This window comes from Oreochromis niloticus, linkage group LG8, assembly GCF_001858045.2.
Source record: "Oreochromis niloticus isolate F11D_XX linkage group LG8, O_niloticus_UMD_NMBU, whole genome shotgun sequence".
Classification (NCBI taxonomy): domain Eukaryota; kingdom Metazoa; phylum Chordata; class Actinopteri; order Cichliformes; family Cichlidae; genus Oreochromis; species Oreochromis niloticus.
This window is the reverse complement of record NC_031973.2, coordinates 17,034,640-17,062,568: the sequence shown is the minus strand read 5'-3', so window position 1 is coordinate 17,062,568 and position 27,929 is coordinate 17,034,640. Positions and strand designations below refer to the sequence as shown.

Genomic DNA, 27,929 nt, shown 5'->3' with positions numbered 1-27,929 from the left:
ATGTCTATTCTGTACATTACTGTTCTTTTTCTAATAAAATAAACTGTAATGATTAGTTATATATGAAATGTAATTTTACTCATACAGCAGATAATGAATAATGATGAAGCAAAAACTTTATTTTTTATAAGTATTATACATTTTACAATTTATTCTTGAACAACGGCATTCACATTGTTATTGGCATTTTGCACATCTGCAGCTATTTTAGTTAAGTCCTTTTAAGCATATAAAATACATTAAATTTCATTCATTATAAAGGTACAGGGTGACATGAGGTTTTTTACTGTACAATAAATTCTACAAACATATAGTTTGTACAATTATAAATACAGAGAATTTTCACGGAGGACAATCATTAATATGCTTTAAAAAAATAGTACAGTCACTCTAAAAAGATGCTTTAAATTTCCTACCATAATTCATCACAGGACTGTTTCAGATTCATACTCAGGTAGTTCACTATATTCAACTTCAATCATTTTATTTGAGTATCCGAGCTTTCAGCTTTCTTTTTCTATTCTGTCCATTAAATTTAACTTGAAAGCAACTGACTATATAGCAGACACGTACTACTATAAGTGTCTGCTATACAGCATAGTGATTCCTAATCTTTGTATTGTGGCCCTTAAAAACAATGTCTGCCTGTGATGCCTTGTCTTCAGCTGGTCTTCAGGTGCTTCAGGTGTTAAATGTAAGCAGTTTCCTTTGAAGAAACTTTCATTTGAACAATTTGATTTAGTTTTTGTGTCCAGAAAAGGAGAATAAACTATTTCAGATGTACTTTTTAGATCTCTTCAGTTCTTTTCATGACCCCATTGTGAGGGTCCTGCCCACCAGGTAGGAACTTCTGTTGTAGGTAAATGCGCGAGCAAGGGAGGGAATTTCAGACACAGCAAAAGCTGTTTTTTGTTTAATGAATCAAATGTGTTACACCATGTTTATTCCTGAAAATTTCAGGAGAGTCTGTACCTTCTTTGCAGATTTGATAAAGATATACAAATATGAACCTTTGTTATAATTCTCTGGGTGCTTCTCCACCTGGTCCATCGTCCGGATCTTCAGTCATTAACTTTTGGTATTTACTTTTGAAAAATCCAGCCTAGAAGTGCAAGGAAAAACATAACAATTCAGCAAATGTGCATTACAATTATATTAATGAAAAGAAAATTTAATTATTTGTCCACATTGTCTAATAGCTTTTCAAAACTGTCCATCAATCCATCCATGTTCTTCTGCTTATCGGGGCCAGTTCGTGGGGGCAGCAGCCTAAGCAGAGAAGCCCAGGCCCAGCCCAGGCCTCCTCCCCCCAGCCACCTCTTCCAGCTTGTCCGGGGGAACACCAAGGCCTTCCCAGGCCAGCCGAGAGTTATAATCTCTCCATGGTGTCCTGGGCCTCCTCCCAGTGGGACATGCCCAGAACACCTCACCCAGGAGGCATCCTTGTCAGATACCTGAATCACCTCAACTGGATCCTTTCTTTTCAAAACCGTGTTAATTGAAAAAGTGTGATTGTAATCTCACCTTATACAGACCCGCTGTGAGTAAAATCAGAAGCGCCAACCCTCCCAGGGATCCTCCAATGATGTCTTTGGTAAAATCTGGCTCAGCATATACTTCTACCTCTGCCTCAATCTGAGAGATGAGGTGACAAAATGTGACTCTAATTGAAACTATTATTATTATTATTATGTATTACATAAATATAATATTATATACTGTTATTATTTATTACAAGCGCTCACCTTGTGAACAGGAGAATTGTTGTCAGACCCTGTTGAAAAGTAGACGTACTTGTCATACTCCAGACTGACTGTGCTGGTCAAGAGGAATTTAGCAGATTGAAGTCCAATCTAAGAAAAAATCGAGAGGCATGAGCTAAATTTGATAGTTTGATTTACTAGGAAAATAAATATATCTAGGAAAATATACATATAAGTTACTAGTACCTATTAATGAAAAGGTGTAAAAAAAATACTAATGTAGCACTTTACATAAACTTCCCATCAGTTACCTGCTCTATCCATCGTGAACTGATGTGTCCAGAGATTTCATACGTCCTCTTCTGCTGCCTTTCCAGGAATGTGTTGCACTTGAACACTCTACACATGGCCACAGAGCAGTCCTGTGGATCATTTAAAGAAGACTACATGATACAAAAGTTGATCCACTGTTATGTTAAATCGACAAACTTTAGAGGCATACTTACCACTACTTTATTTTTTTTGATGTGAGGAACAAAGTCTTTGACACGTGGTTCTTCATCATTTCCTCTCTTACAGTCTGCAATCTATAATACATTTGATTTATGGTCCCAATTTGACCACATGCATGCAGTCCACTGCTAAGCATGAGCCAATTTTGGAGTCAGTAGCTAAAACAATATACAATACTGTGTACAAGCCTTGAGCCATCCATCATTTCTCTATGTTTTGCGAAGAAAATGGAAAATAGTTGCAGCAATTTATTGAATCATGCAAACATAAATCAATATACTGTACATAAGACGAAAAACATAGTTTGTACACTTCTGCTTGAAAGTCAATATTTGGTATGGCCTCCTTTAATCTTCAACACAGCAAAACCTTTAGAAAGCCCAAAGAACTATTACTCAAGACTTACATAAACGACTGGCTCGTTGGAAGCAAAATATAAAGAAATGAACGGTGACTCAAGACTTTTGCACATACTGCATATATCTCCAAAAGTTGATTCTGTTCATCTGGACGTAGCGTTTTATGGGAGAAACGTTTCGTCACTCATCCAAGTGACTTCTTCAGTCTCAGCTGACTGCAGGTTTCCCCAATCTTAAAAACAGTACATTTGCATAATGACTGAAACCAGCCCACTGAAGGAACAATGGGCTGGGAGGTCAGTTCCTTAATCGTAATTATGCAAATTCTCATGACCATTGATCAACAACCACTGACCAAAACCCACTGATCAATGGCCATGAGTCACCATTCACAAAACATGCTGTGCCAAAAATTGGTCCACCCCAAGGATCGGGTCCCCCAACACAAACAGAGTAACATAGTGTACGCTGTTAAGAGTCAGGAGGATTGCCAGGATTTATACATCGGGGAAACCAAACAACCTCTGGCAAAGCGGATGGCACAACACAGAAGAGCTACCTCGTCAGGCAAGGACTCTGCAGTCTATTTACACCTACAGGCCAGTGGACACTCTTTCAAGGATGAGGATGTACACATCCTGGACAGGGAGGAACGCTGGTGTGACCGCGGAGTCAAAGAGGCCATTTACGTGAAAAGGGAAAGACCATCTCTGAATCGAGGAGGGGGCCTAAGGGTACATCTTTCGCCATCTTACAATGCTGTAATTGCAGCCATTCCCCAACACTCTGTGAATGGTACTCATGGCCATTGATCAGTGGGTTTTGGTCAGTGGTTGTTGATCAATGGTCATGAGAATTTGCATAATTACGATTAAGGAACTGACCTCCCAGCCCATTGTTCCTTCAGTGGGCTGGTTTCAGTCATTATGCAAATGTACTGTTTTTAAGATTGGGGAAACCTGCAGTCAGCTGAGACTGAAGAAGTCACTTGGATGAGTGACGAAACGTTTCTCCCACAAAACGCTACGTCCAGATGAACAGAATCAACTTTTGGAGATTTACTTACCTGGATGATTGAGCATGCATCAAGAAGTACTACATATATATTACCTGTAGGTTGTTCAGATGCACCCAAATGTCTTTCCCCCCAAGCTTTACTGGAATCCTAATCACCACAGTGAAATTAAGTGCTCTGATATCATTTGTAACCTAAACAAGAAAAGAAAACAACAACTAAGCATAACAGTTGGAACTAAATCATACAATTAACTTTACAAATACAGATGTCATGTTCTACCGTGATTGATTGTTGAACTGGTTTCTGCAAATCATTCTTCCCAAATGTGAAATTGCTATAGCTGGGTGAGCTAAACAGACATATTTTAAAGATTGATTAAATACCATGTAATAGAACAGTTTTCACTTTCTTTCTTTTTTTGTTTCTTTTTCTGTTACAAAGAGAACAACACATACCCTTTAATTGTCATAAAAATGCTGTATTTTACATCAATTAATTTCTTTTTGTAGAGTTCACTTGTAGGTGCATGCTCCTGATTTCCACTGAAAGAGAGAAGTGAACATTAGGGGTGGGTTTCAATAATCGATTTATCGATTAAATTTTAGCTTTAGCTAAAATTAGCTAAAAGCTAATTTTAAAAGCGATATTAAAAGCTAAAATTTTAGCTTTAATATCGATTAATTGAAATCCTGAATCTAAGGTTCACATTTCGCTTCACATTTGTTAAACATCGTCATGAAATCCCTCTTACTTTTGCCGTTTTGCTTCCGGTAAAATCACAATAAAATCACACTTCCTGCACAGCTGTCTCAGTGTACTTTAAGAACAGTTTCCCATCTAAAAATCTCCATTTTCTGCATTATTCGCTAGGTTATTATCCACCAGTCTACCATTATGTACAGTGCTGACAGCCCCTGTTTTTTTAATGACTTCCAACAAGAAAGCCTCATTTCTGCTGTTTAATACCGAAGAAATGTAAACTTTTTAAAAATTAAGACAAATTGCACAACCCTTAGCTGTGTCTCTAATAAAACCTCTCTAACTTTGCTCTGCTTCATTTCAGCAGCATTGGGTAATGTTTATATGTTGATTCATGGTTTTCTTCCGTTTTTATTCTACTGCCGTATATTTTTAAGGTTATCTGCTATAAAAAGCCAGGCAAGGAAAATCTCCTTCATGTTTTTCTGTGTTTTAACCTGTTACTTTGACAAAAAGGCACTCACAAATGTCAGTACTGACCAATAATCAGAATTATAGTATGTCTGAGGCAAAATTTCACCAATTCAGATTTAACCGGATCAAATCGAAACCGTGGATCGAATCGAATCGGGACCTTGTTAATCAGATTTGAATCGATTCTAGAAATCACTGACGATACTGAGCCCTAGTGAACATATTTACGCTGTATCTGTGGGTCTACTGCTTAAATGAAAAGTACATGTGCTAAATAAACAGTACCTGGTGGCATTTGCAGTGACAAAGATCTTTCTCTCAAATTGACTGTTGGTGTCAATCCCATAGGAGACAATGAAGGAAGCCTTAATTGAATGAAAGAGATGCATGTGTCTACTCTTTGTCTTTAAATTGTGCAAAACTCAGAAAAAATGAAGTAATGAAAGATTTTCTGTACAAATACAATTAAAAAACAAACCTTAGTTTTGCTCTTGAAAATTGGCTTGTCAATAGTGCAGTCTGTCCTTCCTCGTGATAAACCATCTTCACTATCCATGGAGTTGCACTCAATTCGTCCCTTTATTAGAAAATAAAATGACTGCTGGATGGATTGGGAGAGCAGCAGATCAGTGATGAACTGATACAGACTTGATCCCGATACCTTACCTGCTGAATGGTGAACTTCCTGTAGGAGAGTCCAGCTGGGTACGTGAGAATAACACAACTGTTGTAGGAGTTTCCACCTCTGTTCTCCACTGTGACTGTGACATTCAAAAGCTCATCAATGCCCACTTTAACCTCTGAGGATCTGTCAGAGTATGAAGGAGGATGAGAACAAAGGAAAGGGAAAGCAGCCACAAGCAAAGCTTATGTCTTGTAATTCTGTCAGACCTGGTGAAGTTGAAATCCACTTTCAGATTATCAACACATTTGTTGTCATTGCCACAGTTGATCTCAAACCCTAACTGTGGAAGAGAGCATAATGGAAAAAAGTATTTACATGACATTTTGTTTACTGAGTGCAATTTGAACATTGCATAGCCAAATCCAGTAACCAATTTTTGTGTGCTGCCATTTAGTGGAGGCTTTGTGTTGTTGTTACAGGAAACAAAATAATTTCTGTTAATATTCTTGATCCACTTATGGGAGACATCAATGGTCCTCTGGACACTCAGGGAACCAATTTAAAGTGTATAATCTCAGACACAAACTATCATTTTAAGGTAAAGAACTGTGTAGAGTAGGACTCATTTTTCCAAAAACTGATGTTTGTTACTACTGGATCAGAGTGAACAGCCTGGTGGTAGATTTAGTACTCCATTGTGGACATGGAGAGCTGGAGCCACAACAGCTCAGCAGTTATTCCTATTATACTTCTGTCCACGATATCACAAAGAAACTCTCAGGCACTCAGACATCCTCGTGGGCTCATCCGCTCACCAATTAACAACAAAATTCATGCCACTCAGGCCTGAGCAAACCCTAGCAGCTTGTGGACCAAAGAATTATAATTCAGGGTGTGGAGCAAGTTGTTTTGTTAATATACGTACAGGATAAATGGTTGTTGTTTTAGCCTGTGGGGACAGACTTGGTTTGGGATCTGTGTTGGAAGACAAACCATCAAACGTGAATTTGAGCTCATTGGAAAGCACATTGAGAGAATCTTCAGGACAGGCCTGCAAGAAGAGGGATGTATGGTTTAGATTCAGTGTTAAAGGACTCGTTGAATTGAAATTCTATTGATTGTATTATTTATGTTTTGTTTTGTTTTTTCCAGATATTGTTAGATTTTACCTTAATATAGAATTTTACAGTTGAACACTGTCTGTTTCTTAAGTCTATAGTAACTGATCCAGACTGCTCTTGTTGTTTCCCACTGATGTATGCTCGGTTGTTTGGAGGTTTCCGAGTGGCATCCAATGTTAAAGTATAATGAATCCTTGCTTGAGCTGGAATAAATGAGAGATGGATTTCAATCTTATGAATTTATATAAATAAAAAAATCATTAAGCTGATGGGCAGTGACTTTGTAGTTTAGAAAAGGAGAGGAGAATGATGAACCTGTGTTGACTGTAGACACTCTGCTCATGGTAAAGCAGAGTTCAGCTGTGTTCTCGAGTGGTTTTGAGCAGTCTGCATTCTGAGTAAGGATTTGCTTTGGGCTGAATGAAACGTCAGTTTTCACGATCACTATGGGCCTTGATCTGGAAAGTAGTAATATACATGTGAACTACTTTTACCTTTATAATTAATAACATACTAACATTGGGTATCATTAGTGGTGTTCTCACCAGAATTAGTAGCAAGATTTCACAAAAGTAAGCACAACACATTTTATAAACCACTACTGCTTAAAGGTTTTTGCTCACTTAATATTATTTTTAAGATGGCAGAAACATTGACAACAATAACACATGGCTGGACTATCTTGGACTTACCTCAATAAAACAACTTTACCCTTTGAACCCACCGCTAAGTCAGGCAGTCCATCACCACTCTGGTCAAAAGATGACTGGCTGATTGTGAGGCCAAAGAACTTCAGTTCTGACTGGACCTCAGAGCCAATAATTCTCTGTGTACATGGAAATATTTTATCTAATCAAGTTGCAGATTTTGTAATTATTGACATTACATGATAGATGAGTTTAGACATCATTGTGCGCTCTCTGATGCTGTGTACCTGTGAGTAAGTAGGACTGATTCTTCCTCCTCCTTCACCATTAAATATGTAGATGCTGCCTTCACCATTATTCTCCAAAGGTGCTCCAATTGCCAAATCCCTGAATCCATCTGAGTTTAGATCAGGCAGTACAGCAAGAGAAGAGCCGAACCTTCCTTTGACAGCTGCATGTCCTCTTAGTACTAATGGATCATCAAAATTACACTCCACAAACTAAAAGCAGGAGAGACAATATTTGATGGTCATTAAGATATAGACAAACTAATTAATTAATTTTATTGGAGTAGAAAAAAAATTGTGATTTACCAAACCAGTTAATGTGCAAACATAAACTCTTCCCTCTCTATCAGGCTCCATGTACAATGGGGCTGATATGAAGATTAGATCAGTGATGTCATCATTATTTATGTCCACGGTACACACCTCTGCCCCGAAATATTCACCAGTCTGATACTGTGTAAGCAACAAATTATTATTGTTTTATTTTTACGAAAATAATTGATATATAATTTACAAGGTCATTAAGATCTGTTTTTCTTTTCATATATATATACAGTGAGGTCAACAAGTATTTGATCACCCTGTGATTTTGCAAGTTCTCTTACTTAGAAATCATGGAGGGGTCTACAATTTCCAGCATAGGTGCATTTCCACTGTGAGAGACAGAACCTAAAAAGAAAAATCCGGAAATCACATTGTATGATTTTTGAACAATTTATTTGTGAATTACTGTGTCAAATAAGTATTTGATCACTGTAGTCAAAAAAATGTAGTGTTTGGTACAGAAGCCTTTGTTAACAATTACAGAGGTCAAATGGTTCCTGTAGTTCTTCAACAGGTTTGCACACACTGAAGGAGGGATTTTGGCCCACTCCTCCATAAAGATCTTCTCTACATCTGTCAGGTTTCGGGGCTGCCACTGAGCAACACGGAGTTTCAGCTCCCCCCAAAGATTTTCTATTGGATTTAGGTCTGGAGACTGGCTAGGCCACTCCAGAACCTTGATATGCTTCTTACGGAGGCACTCCTTGGTTTTCCTGGCTGTGTGCTTTGGGTCATTGTCATGTTGGAAGACCCAGCCACGACCCATCTTTAATGCTCTGACTGAGGGAAGGAGGTTTTTGCCCAATATGTCACAATACATGGCCCCGTTCATCCTCTCCTTAGTACAGTGCAGTCGTCCTGTCCCCTGTGCAGAAAAACACCCCCAGAGCATGATGCTTCCAGCCCCATGCTTCACTGTAGGTATGGTATTATTGAGATGATACTCATCATTCTTCTTCCTCCAAACACAGCGAATGGAGTTAAGACCAAAAAGTTCTACTTTGGTCTCATCTGACCACAGGACTTTCTCCCATGACTCCTCTGGATCATCCAGATGATCCCTGGCAAACTTCAGACGGGCCTGGACATGGGCTGACTTAAGCAGGGGAACCTTCCATGTGATGCAAGATTTTAAACCATGACGTCTTAGTGTATTAGTGATAGTAGCCTTGGAAACGACGGTGCCAGCTCTCTTCACGGCATTGACCAGCTCCTCCCATGTAGTCCTGGGCTGATTCTTCACCATTCTTAGCATCATTGAAACCCCACGAGGAGAGATCTTCCGTGGGGCCCCAGTCCGAGGGACACTGACAGTCATCATTAGCCTCTTCCATTTCCTGACAATTGCTCCAACAGTTGTTCTTTTTTCACCAAGCTGCTTGGCAATTGCCCCGTAGTCCTTTTTCCAGCTTTGTGAAGGTCTACAATTTTGTCTGACAGCTCTTTTGCCCATGTTGCTACTTAGAATTTGGCTGATTGTGGGGTGGCACAGGTGTCTTTATGACAGCTAACGACCTCAAACAGGTGCTACTAATTTAGAATCATGAGCAAAGTGTAGCTGGACTATTTGAAAGCAAAATAACAGGTCTTTGAGGGTCAGAAATCTGGCTGATAAGCAAGTGATCAAATACTTATTTGACACAGTAATTCACAAATAAATTGTTCAAAAATCATACAATGTGATTTCCGGATTTTTCTTTTTAGATTCTGTCTCTCACAGTGGAAATGCACCTATGCTGGAAATTGTAGACCCCTCCATGATTTCTAAGTAAGAGAACTTGCAAAATCACAGGGTGATCAAATACTTGTTGACCTCACTGTATATATACTTGCATGAGAATACATACCTGTGATGCCAAGGGCTCAATCATCTGGTTTTTAAAGTTTTCTCTGTTAACAGCGACCACAACTCCTCTGTGTTTATATCTTGGAGCACCAAGAACTGTCAGTGAACCACTTTGGGTTTTAGTAATTGCCATGGAGTAACCTAGAATTTATGTATTCAAAAAGGGGAAGACTCCTTATTCCTTCTTTTAAATTTTGTTCATGTGCAAACTGATCAACTTGTTTGTGTGACAGAATTACAGCACAGCTGTGAATATACATGATCACATGTGTATGATTTAGATTGATAAAGCTGTAATATTCTTACCAAGATAACTGTCGGGCTCCAAAGACACATCCTCATATGTTTTCAGCTTCTCCCCTCCTGTTGTATATTGCACGTAGCCTCCCCTCCACTGGTTTGCACCAACAATAGACATCTGAATTCCCTACAGTGCAGACAGAAAATACATTTTATATACAATAAATTTTTCATTTAAAATCTGGACTGTGTTTAATTATCTGTCTGCCTTTAAGTTATAAAACCTGCCACACAGGCACACGTGAATCTTTCTTTCAGTGACTAGACTGTCTGATGAGTTTCAGGTAGTTTTAATTACCTCAGGCACATAAACTGTACTAAATCCCTCTTGAGACATTTCCATTTTCAGTGACTCTCCACTGCTTTCTGTGACAGAAAAAGAAACAAGACGATAAAAGACAATACAAAATTTTCATTATGCTCAAGTAATAATTTCAAATGATTTTTTTCCTGTTTATTATGAATGTGCTGAGTATGTATTACTCTTTTCATTAACTTATAGCAACAAGCTGTTTAACTTGAAATGAGACAAAATTTGTAACATGCATTAAAATGAATACAATGTAATTATTTTAATTTTCTACATTTACAGGAATTTTAACAAAGCTTTAACATTAAATTTATATTTGTACCTTCAATGGGAAAAATTTTGTCTTGTAGATTCTGTCTTATTTCTTCAAGTGCGTTGAAGTTCTTCACTTCAAACACATGTTTTTCTGAGGGAGACGATGCAATGGTGTGCAGTTCTTGTTTTGCTTCAGTTTTATCAAATGCATCCCCGACCTAGAAATTTGAAAAACTATGACTATGTTCTCATACTATTCAAGATCATTTTCTGACTTTGGTAAAATACAGTCCTTAAGAGTCACCTGATTTATAACCAAATTTACACACAGATAAAATACTCGTTAACACTAAAAAGAACCAAAATCAACGATAACAGTTATCTCTTGTTATCTCAGTTATCTCAAAAATTTCCCACGTCTGTCCACCAGTTCAGAAGTTTAGTGTGTTTGTTGGGCAGCTTAGATAATGTCACTACAGAAAAGAATATAGCCCATATGGTTTTCACTGCCCTATGCATAGCCAAGAAAACAGTCCTCATGAACTGGAAAAATAAAAATAATCTTAATTCTAACCAATATAGAAATTATCTAATAGATTACATTAGTCTTGATACAACCTGTGCCACCACATCAGATCAATTGCTCTGGGCTCCTTTGATCAGCTCCATCACCTAGTGGGGGTGGGGGTGGGGGGGTGTCATAGTTTGGTCCCACCTTCGCTGTTGTGATTGGTGTGGGGGTAGGGACAGGCTTGGGGCGTCGGGGGATTCCCAGGAGCGTCTTCCTTGGAGGGCTCAATCCGGGGTTGCGGTCATGGCCTGTTAAGGGCTCTGTTGGCTCTTAGGTGATGGTTTCCTCGTGGCTGCGTGCAGCGGGGCTAGGGGAGGGTCTGTGCTGACGGACGTGGGTTACTGACCTGGTAGCCTGGCTGCCCCTGGGTGGGTCCGGGGCGGGCGGGGGTTCTGGGGGTGCTCCATCTCCGGGCTGGGGCCCTGGCTGAGCCTTGGGGGCTTGGGTCCTGGTTGGTCGCCGGGGTTGTGGGCGGGTGGGTGTATGGTGGCTCAGCCCTTGCGCAGGGTGCCGCCAGTGCATCCAGCCACCTGGGGGGCTCTTCAACTGGTGGGGGGGGGCTGTTACATCTTGCAGGAGGTCTCCTCTCTCCAGGAACTCACTCTGCAGGAGGGGGAGATATAGGAGAGGTGGAGGAAGAACTCAGCCTGGGTGTCTATTGTCTTGTGTAGTCTGGAAGATGAGTGGATGACTGGGTGGGTGCAGTTTTCTCTGTGGTGGGGTCGGGTGGGCTGTCCCAGGCTCTGTGGGGCTGGGCGGCGCTGCTGAACTGGGCCCCGGTCCGGATGGGCCTGGGCCCCCTTTCCCTGGTGGGTTGCAGAGTGTGGGGTTGCCTACTGGGGTCAGCGGGGGAGCTGGCCCCAGGGAGGGGCCACTTGCCCCTCCCTTCCTTCCCTCCTCATCTCCAGCTGCCTCCCTCTTCCCGCTCCACCACAATCACCCACACATGCAGGGCCTTGGGGTAAAGATGTGTCACCAGGGTGCAGGGGAGGCATCCCCCCCCTCTGTCCCCTTCTGGCTGCCTGTGCCTCAATTTTATCCCACAACTTAGACATTCACATCACTCACACTCTCATAACACATACATAAAGGACCTTGGGGGTGGGCACGCTACACGGAATCCAGAAGACCATCAGGGTGACCAACCTCACCCCTGGCGTCGTTGCCCACCTCTCAATTTTAAATACATGTAGACATCTAGGGCTATCGGGAGGGGCTATTCGCTTACCTGCTGCTCTCTGGCAGGTAGCTCCATGCCCTCCTGGGTTTTAAATGCACCTTAAAACACACATGCATCAACACTACATATGAGCGGACGGAGGGAGGTTTGGAGTCTTCACACACCCCCGTTCTCTGCTGCCTGTTGGGGCGGGGGGGCTGGGAGGAGGAGTTGGCCATCCGATTGGGGTCTGGAATGTGGGACCTCCCTGCTGCTGCGGAATCGGGGCGGTCTGCTTCTCTCCACCCCAGGGAAAAGGGTAACACCGCCTGGGTCTGGGTGCAGTTTCCTCCAGGGGCAAGGGTACCTAGACCTGGGGTATAGAGTACGCTTGGGGAGTATGATTGTGTGTACAGTGTCTATTTATGTCTGTCTCCATGTTGGGTGAGTGCTGAGTACTTGCATATGAGAGCATGAGGGTGGGAATGGATGTTTGCATCTGTGTGTGCCTGTTTGTCTGTGTCTATATGTCAGGTTGGGTATCAGACGCCACCTCTCTAGGGACATCTCAGGCCCTCCATGGTATGGAGGCCTATCTCCCCCCACCACTTCCCCTGCCAGTGGCAGACACCCTCAGACATCGGTTCATTGGTGGTTCTTTGTGTCCGGGTATGGGTGTCCAGGTACTGGCTAACTCCTGGTGGCTGCTTGTCGGGGCCTGGAGCCTGGGGCTCGTTCAGGCCCTTCAGGGGTGGGTTACCCTCGGCCTCTCGGCCTGGTACTCGGTCACTCTGGCACAGCTGGCTGCCGGCGGAGCTCACGGGCACGTCACTGCAACCCCTCCTGGCTTCTGCTCCGCGGCTGCTGAGTGACCCCTCATCTGGGGCTCCCCTCAGCTCTTTCTGGGATAGTGGCGCGGCTGCCCCTCTGTTGGTCTTCCTTGGTCTCTTGTGTTCTGGGGGCCTCTGGATGTCTGGAGCCTTGATCTCCTCCATACCTGCTTCATGCCCTGGACGACGGGGCTATGGCTCCCCACACCCTCTAGCAGATCATTACGTGAAGGAACCTTTTAAATACAAGCGCGCTCATGCTCACAGGTGCACACACGGGTGCTCACACACACAAACTACACCATTTTTGGCTCCTACCTCAAAGCACACTGTGCGCTGTCGATCTTACGTGCTGCACAATAATATTCAATATTTAGTATTTACTGTTATATTCACATAGATCATCGCGATGATGTTGTTTATTATATTGCTGTCTTTTTTTTTTGCTTGTTTTCTCTTTTTTCTTTCTCAACAGGTGATCCAGGTGATTGATATATGTATTTTTTTTGTCTGTTTGTTTTGTTGGTTTTTGTTTTTTTGCCCTTTATCACAGTTCCTTTTCACCGCTGTTTTTCTTTCCCTCTTTCTTTCGACCTTTTCTTTTCCCCAGTCAAGTCTGTCCTGTATTTAGCAAGTGAAAATAAAATAAAATAAACAATAAAAGGTGAATCAAATAGACCAATACGGCAAGGCTGGGATGGTCCATTTGGTAAAGTAAATCCGTTGGGCATCTTTCTTTGCCTTTAAACAATAATTCTGATGGCAACAGAACCAAACGGGACAGGCGGAAAAAAAAAAAAAATTCCCACATGTGGGACTAATAAAGGATTATCTTATCTTATCTTGTTGACTGAATTAATTAAAACCATGTCTGACAAGTGACACCATTATCAATCAATATGAAACTCAATATTCTGCAAGTTTAAATAACTGAAGTGCTTACCCCAATAACAAATCGAACAATCGTTTTATTTTCTGCTTGCTCTACTGCACCTTCCAGGTTCTCACGGTCATTAGATGCTCCATCAGTAATTACAATCAAGACCTTCTTCACATTTGGTCTGGAGCCTTTCTGTGGGCTGAAAACTTTTTCCCTGTCAAATAAAAAAAGAATAAAATGTAATTTCAGCACAAAGTATCTTTTAAAAGTGCACCTTGTGGTCATCAGGTAAATTACACAATTGATACATATTTCAGTGTCATTAATTTTTTTCATAATTTTTCAAAATACAGATATTTTCGTACTTTGCAGATCCAGCATTAGATCTGCAAGTATTTCAAATTGGCCTTGGTTTGTGCCATCTTGTCCACTTTGTAGAACATAATACTACACATGCACAGTATTACTGTGGTCAGATTCACTGAAAAAGATTTGGACAGGAAGTCTTGATAATGCAGTGCTTCAGTAATATCATTGCATCACTTATTGCATATTTCTCCTGTTTTGGCTTCCCTTCATTGGCTTCCTGTTAAATCCAGAATTGAATTCAAAATCCTGCTCCTCACATACAAGGTCTTAAATAATCAGGCCCCATCTTATCTTAATCACCTTGTAGTGCCATATCACCCTATTAGAGCACTTCGCTCTCGCTCTGCAGGCCTACTTGCTGTCCCTAGAGTATTTAAAAGTAGAATGGGAGGGAGAGCCTTCAGTTTTCAGGCCCCTCTTCTGTGGAACCAGCTTCCAGTTTGGATTCGGGAGACAGACACTATCTCTACTTTCAAGATTAGGCTTAAAACTTTCCTTTTTGCTAAAGCATATAGTTAGGGCTGGACCAGGTGACCCTGAATCCTCCCTTAGTTATGCTGCAATAGACGTAGGCTGCCAGGGATTCCCATGATGCATTGAGTTTTTCCTTTCCAGTCACCTTTCTCACTCAGTATGTGTTAATAGACCTCTCTGCATTGAATCATATCTGTTATTAATCTCTGTCTCTCTTCCACAGCATGTCTTTCATCCTGTTTTCCTTCTCTCACCCCAACCGGTCGCAGCAGATGGCCGCCCCTCCCTGAGCCTGGTTCTGCCGGAGGTTTCTTCCTGTTAAAAGGGAGTTTTTCCTTCCCACTGTCGCCAAAGTGCTTGCTCATAGGGGGTCATATGATTGTTGGGTTTTTCTCTGTACATATAAAGCGCCTTGAGGCAACTTTTGTTGTGATTTGGCGCTATATAAATAAAATTGAATTGAATTGAATTGAACTTACACAACTTCTTTGATGGCCTTAGCCGTGTAAGTTCTTCCGCTATGTTGCTTAATTCTATTGATTTTATCCTCCATTTCAGGTAAGTTAAATTTTTGGAGGTTAAAATGAACCTGTGGGGCACTGGAGAACTGGGAAACAGAAAACTGAAAGAAAGAAAAAATATGTGAAACATGTTTTAGATTATATTTTATGGTTTTAAATGCAAATAAAGATGTAATTTATGTTACGATTTGTTGTGATTTAAGTGACAGAGGGACAACAGTGTCTCACCTGTGTGTCACTTGAGAGAAATGATTCAATTAGATCTCTCACAAACTTCTTCATTGTTCGAAAATCAGGACTAGATACGCTGCCTGAACCATCCAATAGAAAGGCAAGGTCGACTTGTGTTTCACACTCTGTCAAAGAAATGGATTCAAAATGAGATTTAGTTTTATGGATTGATTTTTATATTTTTTCACACTCATATAAAAAGCAAAGCAAAAGAATTTTGCACCTCGGTTAAAGAACTAAATTAATAACACATAGACAACCTATGTAGTATGCATTTACAAGTTAATCACTAAATGTACGTATGTATGTCTATTTAGTGGCATACCTCAGTCTTTGTTGTTTATGTTTGTTTAACAAGAGAGACAAGAAGATTAAGGGATTACACGAGTTTGGTCCAAAAATGCTTATCAAAGATAATGTATGAGATCTATAACTAAAATTATTCTTAGTCTTATTGTTTACATTTACTTTTAATTCTTTAAGAAAATACAGAATAGCTTGAATTATTTCTCTTGATGCATATTCAATCATCCAAAAGTCAATTGTGCTCATGTGGATGTTTACAGTGGGTTTCATCACTCATCTAAGTGACTTCCTCAGTCTGAGGTGACTACAGGATTCTCCAACCTTCTAAACATCCTGATGAACAGAATTGACTTTCAAAGTCGTCAATGATTTATGAAACAGCTCATGACCTCTGTCACTTAGAAGGAAGCCAAAACTTCTCCGTTTCTTACACAAAAAACTTGTGAATTAAAAATATTTGTATAACATGCCTCAAAACAATTAGAGATGTGCTGCAAGACTGCATTGAGGACCCTGAATAAAAAGCAATCAGACTTACTTTAATTACTGTGATGAATTACACACTAAAGTTTGTTTGAGTGACAAATACACTTTTTTAACATGGTTATAAGAGACAAAGAACTTTCTACTTAATAAATCAAGTGTTGAAAGGGCAAATCACTCCAGAAAAGCTGTAATTCCACTACATAGTCATTAAACAGATTAAAAGAAGACTTTAAAATGATTAATACGCCTTATTTTTGATGTGGAAATTATTTCTAAGTAGTTTTGTATTACTTAGAAATAATGACTTGTAATTTAGGGGCATAGCAGTATGAAAGGCATATGCATCCAAGACACCGAAGAGCACTTTCTCTTTCACTGCAGTGGTGTCACACTACCAAGATGAAAGTTTGACCTTGTCCATCAAACTATTTAGACCACCAAATCAACCTTAATTTCATTTACTCTACTACTCCACCAATCAGATCTATACAATATACACTACTGCAATAAAGTATTTGGCACCTTCCTGATGTCTTTTTCATCGTTTTTTTCATAGTCATCACACTTAGATCTTTCAGATCATCAAACAGATTTAAATATTAGACAAAGATAACACAAGTAAATATAAAATACAGCATTTAAATGACTATTTCATTTATTCAGGACAAACAGCTATTCAAACCCACCTGGACCTTTGTGAAACAGTAAGTTGGGTATTTTTTAGTTTCAGTTAAGACTACCAGACCTGTTCAGTCAACAAATAACTTAAGTAGAACCTGTATGACAAACTGAAGCATGCTAAAGATCTCAAAAAGCAACACATCATGCCACAATCTAAAGAAACTCAAGAAAAGATATGAAATATATCTTTGACATCTATAAGTCATTTCTAAGGTTTCTGGACTCAAGCAAACCATGGTGAGAGCCATTATCCACAAATGGAAAAACTAAGAACAACTAAGAACAGGTGAACCTTCTCAGGAGTGGCCAGCCTACAAAAATGACTCCAAGTGCACATCGACGAATCATCAAGAAGGTCACAACCAAACCCACATCAGCATCTAAAGAAGCCTCACTTGTCTCAGTTAAGGTCAGAGTTCATGATTCAACAATAGAAAAGAGACTGGGTAAAAATGGCATAAAAATAGAGAGTTCAAGGAGAAAACCACCAAAAAAGCACAAAGACTCATCTCACTATTTGCCAAAAAATATCTTTTGGGAAAATAGTCTGTAGGCTGAAACAAAACCTGAACTTTTTGGATGGTTTGAGTCCCGTTAGATCTGGAGTAAAACCAACACAGTGTTTCAAAAAAAAAAAAAAGCATCATACTAACAATCAAACATGGTGATTGCAGTGTGTCTAGGGCTGATTTTGTTGCTTCCTGATGACTTGGTGTAATTGATGGAACTATGCATTCTGCTCTGTACCAGAAAATCCAAAATGATAAGGTCAAAGTTTCTCCACAGCCATGTGACACACTCATTGACAAACACCTGATTGCAGTTCTTGCTGCCCAAGAGGACACAACCAGTTATGACAGATGGCAATTACTTTTTCACAAAGGGCCAGGTGGGTTTGGAAAGCTTTTTTCCTTAATAAATGAAATCATCATTTAAAATCTGAATTTTTTTTTTAACTTGAATACATTATTCATTATAGGTACATTTCACAAACTCTGTTTACTATTACCTTCAAGAGAAGATGGTATTGGTGGTCCAAATCTATTAGAGGTGTCTATCTGAAAGCACACACCATTGTACATGGTGATACTTTTGCAGTGCTTTGGGATGGATGGACAACACACCTAAAAGCAGACAAAGACAAGTTCTGATTAGGCTGATTATTTCCTGTCCCTCAAGCAATGATTTATTCCATATGAGATCAATCAGATCTGAAAAAAATAAATTCCCACATGAATCTTCAATATCAGCTGATTTATTTATTTATTTTTTTAAGAATGTCTGATTCTGCTCTCTTTCAGGAACATGTGTGTGAATATGTGACAGGTTACTACACCTGTGGGGACTCTGTAGGTGTGGTATTCAATCCAGGCTGTGGAGCTCACTCAAAATACAAACAAAATACAGACTTCCATTCCTTTGTCATCTTTCTACATTCATAGAGACTTGCTTTTCTTCTCTATATACACCATACTGAACATCCGCTGTAACAGTAAATGGTAAATGGTCTGGGTCTTATGTAGCACTTTTCTACTCTGAGCACTCAAAGTGCTTTTATACAACCTGCCTCATTCATCCATTCACACCCACTCAAACAAGTCCTTTTTTATGTGATCTTCCTAAGTTCTTTCTATTGAACATTCACACACATTCATACATGGATGCATCGGAGTGGAGCTTAGCATTAGTATCTTGCCAAAGGATATGTGACATGCATTCTGGTGCAGATGGGGCCACAGTCGTCCCAGTAACATCAGGCTAATATGTAAATTGTGTTTTGTTTTATTTTTTTAAATTAGCTGATTCTGCGATGAACCAGTGGGAGGTACAGTGATTTTTCAAAAAGCAATTTCTAACACAAGACATTTTACATACACAAGACAGTGGGGTTTTTATCATCAGTGATTTCAAAAAGTACTTAATATAAGCTCTGGAGCTTAGCAACTCACCACAGTGTTTTCTGCAGTAGGATCACTTTTCATTGTCAAACCAAGGGCCACATTAACTGTCAAATCTGGGGCTGTATTAAAAGAATTCAATATTTGTTAAAACACAGAAACACTCCTTGTGAATGGAAGAAACAGTGAAGCTGAAGACTACAAAGCACCTCTATTAATGCACTTCCTGTTTGACATGATCAATTTACACGGCACATTTACAACAGAAAGGAATGCAACACAGAATTCAATTTCACTCTAACTTCATTTCATAGCTGTAAAAATTAAAGGTAAGTTGATCTCAGTTTTGAAGGCTCAATGTTAAATACTAAGATATCTGCTTTAAAAATCTACTATAACTATTTGATTTAACCAAGTTTCTGTACCAGAATCTGAGGAGGATTTTTGTGATGGCAAAATAGTTACGGTTAAAGTTTTAAGACATTGCGTCAAGACATTTAGAAATTAATGGTTACCTACCATCTAGTTTGATAATTTGGCAATTTGTAGGAGAAGTGGTGCACCTATATATTCCCCCATTCCCCTGTTCAAGTGGGGCACTGACGAGCAAACTATGGAAATAAATCCAGACAACGATGTAAGTCTAGAGAGCAAACTGTGGTTAAATACACTACATATGTTTTCTGTTAGGAAATATTGAATGCTTGTTAACTTATTACAACAAGGGATGTACATAACAGATGTTTGTTAGAAGAAAATTAGTAACAAATAGCAATATTTTTTAAAAGACATTATAGTCCAATTGCAAGCCTACATTTAACAAACATGTATGTTTGGTACGTGTGACACACTAACATACACACAATCATTTAATGCATGTTGTGACTTACTCTGATTGTCTTTGAATCACCTGGTAGCCAAAACCGGCAGCAGAGCTACTCAGGGTCTTCCAAGCCACAGGATCGATATTGAAAGAAAGTGCAGCATTTAACACTGAGAATTAGAGAAGAAAAAAAATCATTATTATTACAACAACTGTATATAGTAATAGAGGTGCTATAATGTCATTATAGCACCTCTTGTTAAGATCACGCACAGAAAATTATATAGAGTTAACAGGCATTCTGTTATTCTTCAAGCTGGGTCCTCTACCAGAGGCCTGGGAGTTTGAGGGTCCTGCACAGTATCTCTGCTGTTCCTAGGACTGTGGTCTTCTGGACAGAGATCTTAGATGTTGTTCTTGGGATCTGCTGGAGCCACTCGCCTAGCTTGGGCGTCACTGCACCTAGTGCTCCGATTACCACTGGGACCACTTTTACCTTCACTCTCCACAACTTATCGAGCTCTTCTCTGAGCCAGTTTTGAGATCCTTTCCCAGGCGCCTTAACGCCCACTCACATCCTGGGCCTTTTCATCTCAGGAAATCACATGATAGGGTGGGGCTAGGTTTCACAGCAGGTTGACCCGAAACCTTGGCTGATTATGACCCACACCCATTTTCACACCTTCCAATCCAATCCAGTCCAATTTTATTTATAAAGCACTTTAAAATACCCAGCACAGGACCAAAGTGCTGTACAGAAAATAAGTTAAAAACAATAGAATAACAGAAAACAGCAAAAATAAATAAAACACGTAATACATAAAAAATGAAAACAGACCTATATTTAAAAAACAAGATAAAACAGCATAGAATCAACTAAAAGCAACTAATATAAAACTAAAAATAAAACCAACATCTCACATGGTGTCAAAGGCCGGGGTAAAGAGATGGGTTTCCAGGAGTGATTTAAAAACAGGTAGGGAAGAAGCCTGTCTAATTTCTAAAGGGAGATTGTTCCACAGTTTTGGAGCTGCTACAGCAAAAGCACGATCTCCTCCAAGTTTACGCCCAGTTCTGGGTACATTGAGGAGCAGCTGATCAGCTGGCCTGAGAGAGCGAGTGGGTGTATAAGGCTGTAGCAGCTCAGAGAGATAAGATGGGGGTAGGCCATGAAGGGCTTTAAAAGCAAATAAAATAACTTTAAAATGAATCCTAAAAGAAATGGGCAGCCAGTGAAGTAAAGCTAAAATAGAGGAAAAGTGCTCAAACTTTCAAGTGCCAGTGAAAAGATGAGCTGTGGCATTTTGCACCCTCTGTAGATGAGTAATATATGATGCGCTGACCCCTATATAAAGTGCATTAGAGTAATCCAGCCAAGTGCTAACAAAGGCATGGATAACTGTCTCAAAGTGCTGGCGTGAAAGAACTGGCTTTATTTTAGCCAGCTGCCTGAGCTGAAAGAAGCTTGATTTTACCACTGCCCTAATCTGACTGTCAAACTTCAGATCACAGTCCACTCTGACCCCCAGGTTTGTGACAGTTGGCTTAACATACTGGGCCAAGGTATCTAAATACACGTTGGGGGTCTCAGTGGGGCTACCAAAACCATCACCTCAGTCTTTTTTATCATTGAATTTTAAAAGGTTAAGAGTCATCCAGGCTTTAATGTCATCAAGACACTGAAGTAATGGCTGTGTGGAGTATGTGCCTTTTTTCTTTAGAAGGACATAGATCAGACAGTCATCAGCATAAAAGTGGAATCCAATGCCGTGCTTTCTAAGTATAGAACCAAGAGGGAGCAGATACAAAGAAAGAGGAGGGGGCCGAGAACTGAGCCCTGTGGGACACCAAAACAAAAAGATCACCCTGCCAAGTAGGACCTGTACCACTCCAGTGCTGTGCCCCTAATGCCCACCCAGTGCTCCAAATGAGAGAGTAAAATGGCATGATCCAATTTTTTAATCGGGGGTTTGACTGCAGCATGTTTAAAATCTTTAGGGACTAGACCTGACATCAAACTGTGGTTTACCAGCTCGAGAACCAAAGGTCCAACTGTTGGTAACACCTCTTTTAAGAGTCGAGGAGGGACAGCATCATTTGGAGACCCTACAGACTTAAAATGACCAACAGTCTCTTTTAAAAAGGACAGAGTCACAGGCTCAAACCTGTCAAACACAGCAGAGCAGGAAGCAGAGACTGAGGGGTCATGAGCACAAGAGAGATTTGAGCTTGTGGAGGAGACCTTCTCAATAAAAAAGTGTAGAAAATTTTCAGAGGCTTCAGACGAGGGCTCAATACAGTCAGTATGTAGTGCACTAAGAACCAAGTTAATAGTTTTAAATAAAACACGCGGATTGTGACAGTTTGACAGAATAATGTCAGACAAGTGTTTTCTTTTGGCATCTTTTACAAATTTTTGATATTAATGCCAACAGTCCTTTAGCATCTGGAATGACACTTGTAGTTGGTCCTTTTTCCACTTGCGCTCAGCTCGACTGCACTCGCGTCTGACAGCTCGGGTCGTGTCGTTCAGCCAGGGCTCAGATTTAGTTTTAGGCAGTCTGGTTTTTAATGGAGCGACAGTGTTCAAAGCAGTCCGACAGGTGGAATAAAACCATGAGCTCAGTTGCTCAGTCTGGCTGCATAAAAACTCCAGGATTGTACAATTCTTGTTAAAGACTGTTGAAAACTGCTCAACAGTGGAGCAGTTAAAAACGCGACAGCACCGAGCAGCAGCGCAAGGTTTAACTGAGGTAAAGGCAAGAAGAACATCACAGAACTGTGGTCAGAAAACACAGCACCACAAATCTCTACATTAAAAACAGAATAAAACAAGATCAAGTGTGTGTCCACGTTCATGTGTGGGACCAGTCACACATTGCACCAGATTAAAAGAATCAATAAGGTTTAAAAAGCCCTTAGCCATGGGCATGAATTTTGGCATGAATTCAGCCAAGAAGTCAGCAAAGTCATTCACAAAGTCCTAATTGTATTTTGGAGGCCGATAAACCACCGCACACAACACTGTATGAGAGCAGCCCAGCTCAAACACAGACAGTTCAAAGCTGGTGAAAGACGGGGTTGATAGCTGCTTACATTTAAAATTACTTAAAAATCATCCCCCTCCTCGGCCCAACATACGTGGGGAATTAAAATAGCAGCAATCATCAGGTAGAAGATCTGAGAAGATGCTGCACTCACTGGCGCTCAGCAACGTCTCGTCAGTCACATAAAGGAGGTCGAATCCAATGGAAGAGAGAAATAGTTTCTAATGAACTTTTTATTTGCTAAGGACTGCACATTTATTATAGCGATCCTCGTTGGAACTGGAGCCTGGGAAGACGTTGTTTGTGAAGTCCAAGTTAATGGGACAAATTCAAAAAGTTTATTACATGACTCCCAAGATGCAGCAGCAAGCAGGGTTATGGACACCTAAGCCTACCACAGAAACCAGACGGGAGGTTTAGTTTCAAAAACTGATGGCAAAAAAATTGAAGATCCAAAAGTTTCTGGCATTCATATAGCAGTTGTGAGTTGATTTTGGTGACAAGTGTAGAAATAATAGATTCTGTATTAGGTATTAAGGTCAAAGGGAATGTAGTTTATTAGTATGTGTCGTAGTATGATGTTGTTGTTGATAGGGTGTAAGAATACAAATCTCGACACAAGAAATGTTAGAAACAAAAATAATACAGTGGTCCCTCATTTATTGCGGCAGTTACGTTCTAAAAAATAACCCGCGAATAGGTGAAATTTGCAAAGTAGTCAGTTTTATTTTTTTTACAATTATTATAGATGTTTTAAGGCTGTAAAACCCCTCGCTGCACACTTTATACACTTTTCTCACACAGGCATTAATATTGTCATACTTCTCTCTTGTTTAAACACACTCAAAGTTCAAAATTGAAATTGACAAAAAAAATTTGAATTTCAAATTTTTTTTATATAGCGCCAAATCACAACAACAGTCGCCTCAAGGTGCTTTATATTGCACAGTAGATCGTACAATAATAGATACAGAGAAAAACCCAACAATCATATGACCCCCTATGAGCAAGCACTTTGGCGACAGTGGGAAGGAAAAACTCCCTTTTAACAGGAAGAAACCTCCAGCAGAACCAGGCTCAGGGAGGGGCAGCCATCTGCTGCGACCGGTTGGGGCGAGAGAAGGAAGACAGGATAAAGACATGCTGTGGAAGAGAGACAGAGATTAATAACAGGTATGTATGTCAGCAAACTTGATAATGGAGGTGGTGTCTGATGTGGCTACACAGTCATAAGTGCACAGTGAGTACAGCAGGGGGCTTAAAACACAGCCCTGAGGCACTCCAGTGCTGAGTGAGATGGAGGGGGAGATTTGTTCCCCCACTCTAACTGATTGGGGTCTGTCTGTGAGGAAGTTGAGGATCCACTGACACAGTGATGAGCTGAGTCCTAGATCCTTCAACTTTATGAAAAGCTTAGAGGGAGGAGTTCCCGTGCTGAAACCAGCCACACTTGTAGCTCATCAGCCAGTGCCAGCTATAGCTGACGTAGACAGATGCAGGGAAACCACTCAGGATGACGGAGGGGGATAACACAGACGAACCAGCGACTAACAAAGGCAGACACAAGGCTTAAATACAAAGGGATAACGAGGGAATGAGACACAGAAGGAGGGCACAGCTGGGAGTAATCAGACATGACGGGACAGGGGAAACGTAAACTGAACACACTGACATCAGACACGGACCTTCAAAGTAAAACAGGAAACACACACACGCAAAGACACAGACGCAGAGACGCGGGCTTAACCCAGAGACCTGACTACACTAGAGGGGATACACAGAACCAAAACGTAGGAATAAACAAAGATACATAAAGAAATCAAAGATTAACAATACAGAAGAGAAAACACTGGGTCACAGACCCAGGACATTAACATTGTGTCTGGGCTTCAGTCAACGCTGGATTCTTGAGTCAGACCCATTAAGTACAGCCATAGACAAATTTGTGTAAAAAACCTCACTATAGTGGATTTTCCTGCTGCCTATGTTTGCGTGCCACCAGGAATCTGGAGCAGAGTGCATCTTTTTTCACCGAGACTAGTCACGGTTCGGAATTGGGTTTTGTTTTTTGTTGTTGTTTTTTTAATTGTCATCATTCACTTCCACCAGACACTTGCACTGTATGGGATTCACAGAGGAATTGCCACAGGAGCCACAGTGCTGAAAATTGTATATGGTTGTGTTTTTTCACTCACTGTGAATAAATTCACTGTCCCTTCATTATCAGAGTCCTGCATTTGGGTCCTCCTCACTGCAACTCCACGGTCCGTGACACAGATGATTGCATAGGCACAGAATTACTTGGGATTTAGCATTTACATATTTTTTATGAATTGATAATCAAGAATTTAGTTTAACAAAATTATTTATGAAAGGGTTTTTCACTCAGTGCATGCTACAAGTGAAGTGCAATTACAATATTGTACTCATTAAGCTACTTTTTAAATCTGAAACTGTCTGGGCTTATCATACATGTCAGTAAGTTTGATTCACAGAGAAAATGCAACAACAACAAAAAAGGAAATGAGCATTACGGACATACTGCTCTATAACAGGGTGTCACTTATAGTATTTTGCAGGTTTTCAATAAACATTTGTTTACTTAAACTTGTAACTTTAATTAAAATCAAGGGCCAGTGTTTGCAGACATTCGTAATTAGACAATGAAAGACAAAATAAGAAGGCACAAACTTACCTGACAAGAATATTGTAGCACTAATTATCCAGTTCATTGTGTTACTTCCATGGAAAACAAGTACGATATAACAAAGACTAGGAATGGAGAACATAGCAGGGCGGAAAAAACTTAATAACAAAGAAAACGATGAATACAAAATCTGAATAAAAACCTAACCAAAGCTAATGTAATATTTAAACTGAAAAATACAGTGTGTTGTGTAAGAAATGTTCTAAAGAGAAAGTGAAAGAGAGAGAAAGTGAAACAAACCCTGTTGTCATGGTCCAGTGCCTGTGTTTTTCCATAGAGCCAGCAGTGCCAACTCTGGGAGGAGCCACCTCGTTCCTGTGAATTTTCCACACCTGCTGGTAATCAAGCTGTCGGTATTTAGGTCCAGCATTCTCAACCATTCTTTGCCAGAACTTCAGCTAACCCTAGTTAGTGTAGGCCACCACAGTTTTGCGAAAACCATAGAAAGATTGCTTTGACTTACCATGTGCTCTCTGTTTCTTAGCTACTCACCAGACTGCCACGTTCCACCTCTGAAAATCTTCTCCTCAGGACACTGGACCCCTCGACAACTTCACCGCCGTAGCTCTTGCTCATCTCGCATACCTGCCTGCCTCCCTGCCGCAGTAATTGGAATGACTTGGACTCACCCGGACCTTACCCCTCCATGCCGTCTCTCCACCTGTGGCAAGTAAGCATCAAGATCAGACTCTATTCTTGCCTGACGCATTTCCTGGGACAAATTCTGAAACTATTTCTCTCGTTCCAGTGACTCTGTGCTCCCCGGTTCCCACCACTCATCCTGGCTTTCCCTTTACCCCTACATCACAGGAGTTCCAGTCAGAACTGTGCTCTAGTTATTCACGTTTTCTGCCCAACTCAAGTTTTGCTTAGTGTTGTTTAGTATTTCTGTCCTTGTGATAGTTCACGTTTATCTCATTGTTCATAGTTTCTAGTTAAAGCTCACTCATTGTTATATTTCACTGGGCTTTAAAAATATTGTTTCTCATGTCCACCTCAGCTTCATCTGAATTCTGCACTTGAGTCCCTTTTCTCTGATTTGGCTGTTGGCCGTGACACCTGTCAGTATGAACTTTATGAAAACAGGAATTCCCTCGGTACCATTTCATCACACAGAGCTTACTGCTGATTATGAGCGGGTGGCGCTGTCACTCAGTGTTCGTTGTCTCTGCCGTGGAGAATCCCTTCCTGTTCTAACACTCCTGTTTTTGTATCTGCAAAGCGAATTAAATTTAACTCATAAGCTCTTATTTCATAGTGTAATCGTCACATGCTTCATGTGTACTCACTCTAATTTATAGTCAAAGTATTCATTCACTGCGTCTTTAGGTACTCTGTAGCAGCATGGCCTCTTCACCTGTCCCTCCTGTACTTTCCTCCTCATTGTGTCAAATGTTTAGTTAGTCCTCGGTCTCCTTTTGCAGTAATGATACTTGTAATATATTCGCACCCTTGAAATACCCATTGCTAACCATGCCCCTGTAGTAAACGTGACATGTTTAGCCACATGTTCTCCTTAAGTTGCTATCTGAGTGGTGTCCCCCAAAAAACGATGTGGGTTTTATAGATAATTAGGAAACTTTCTGGAGGAAACTTTTTTTTTTTTTTTTTTTGGAGTGATGGCATCCATCCCACTTTGGATAGAGCAGCTCTCATTTCTAGAAATCTGGGCAAATTAAACTCCCCAAAATGTGATTATCTGAAGATTAGATGCGAGTGTGAGGTCAAGCAGTACCCCAGCTGCCATGAGAGCAGGACTAATGTCCTGAACATTAGCTCCTCGAGGTGCTAACAGGAGAGCAACACCAGAGACAGACTTCAATTTCACAGAGTCTTTAACACAGTTCATGTTGTCCTTAGTGGCTCCTTCAGAGCTAAACATAGTCCTGTCAGCCTCACAGTATGACTCTGATGGAGTCTCAGACATGGAGTTAGTCACTTTAGCGACATGAAAAACACTCACATCATGATCAGTCTTAATCATACAAGGGCTAGCCACAGCGCAAGTGTTCCTGGAATCGGTCACAGTGAGTTCAGCCACTGGTTGCGTCAAGAAAAACACAGCACTTGTCTGCTGCTGTGGCAACATGGGCATGGAAACAGTGAAGAGACTTAACACATTGACTCTTACTCCCGTAGCCGGCAAAGGGAGAGCTGCATCACAGTGGGGCTGGGAAGATTCAGCCCGCACGCTGGCCAGCTGCTGCTGTGGACGGAGTTAAGGGTTGGTGTGAAGAAGGTCTACTATCAGAGAGTGTACTGCCTCCCATAACCAGGGAAACACCTCAAAACATCACTGAAGCTGATAAACTATTTCCTCCTGGGCCTCTTTTCCAGAGAGCTCCCACCAAGCGCTGCATAAATCCTCCAGTGTGAACTAACCACTCCCAGAGCTTGGATGTCGCTGGGTCCGTCATGGTCTTGTCGTACTGTGACAGTCTGGCTGAAAAGCTGACTGTGTGGAA

At 40.6% G+C, this 27,929-nt stretch overlaps 1 protein-coding gene and 1 long non-coding RNA gene across 2 annotated transcripts; one reads left to right on the top strand and one right to left on the bottom strand.

Annotated features, from left to right (window-relative positions):
• Positions 1 to 98: 98 nt before the first annotated feature.
• LOC100709660 (integrin alpha-M) lies at positions 99 to 25,871 on the bottom strand. The gene is made up of 31 exons (XM_019362644.2): positions 25,705 to 25,871; positions 25,453 to 25,529; positions 19,778 to 19,880; positions 19,407 to 19,498; positions 18,939 to 19,009; positions 17,999 to 18,113; positions 15,514 to 15,641; positions 15,244 to 15,386; positions 13,985 to 14,135; positions 10,549 to 10,699; positions 10,215 to 10,282; positions 9,923 to 10,043; positions 9,618 to 9,757; positions 7,753 to 7,899; positions 7,447 to 7,659; positions 7,205 to 7,338; positions 6,828 to 6,970; positions 6,561 to 6,715; positions 6,317 to 6,442; positions 5,658 to 5,731; positions 5,433 to 5,574; positions 5,245 to 5,343; positions 5,052 to 5,131; positions 4,049 to 4,135; positions 3,873 to 3,942; positions 3,686 to 3,784; positions 2,210 to 2,290; positions 2,015 to 2,125; positions 1,746 to 1,853; positions 1,525 to 1,635; positions 99 to 1,102 (listed from the first exon to the last, which is right to left on the bottom strand). Exons 1-31 carry the CDS (start codon positions 25,842 to 25,844, stop codon positions 1,016 to 1,018), a joined length of 3,567 nt encoding a protein of 1,188 aa, XP_019218189.1. The 5' UTR covers positions 25,845 to 25,871; the 3' UTR covers positions 99 to 1,015.
• Positions 25,742 to 26,890, top strand: LOC102078424 (uncharacterized). The gene is made up of 3 exons (XR_265759.4): positions 25,742 to 25,871; positions 25,949 to 26,134; positions 26,213 to 26,890. It is a non-coding gene; the product is annotated as an uncharacterized LOC102078424 (long non-coding RNA).
• The last annotated feature ends 1,039 nt before the right edge of the window (positions 26,891 to 27,929 follow it).

What these genes read in the sequence shown, in the direction of transcription:
- LOC100709660 (XM_019362644.2), bottom strand. Translation starts at nt 25,844, where the DNA reads ATGGTTGAGAATGCTGGACCTAAATACCGACAGCTTGATTACCAGCAG. An exon ending in CACTGGACCATGACAACAGG is followed by an intron (nt 25,530 to 25,704) that starts GTTTGTTTCACT and finishes CTCCATTCCTAG; the next exon opens with TCTTTGTTATATCGTACTTG. An exon ending in GGAAGTTCACCATTCAGCAG is followed by an intron (nt 5,344 to 5,432) that starts GTAAGGTATCGG and finishes TTTCTAATAAAG; the next exon opens with GGACGAATTGAGTGCAACTC.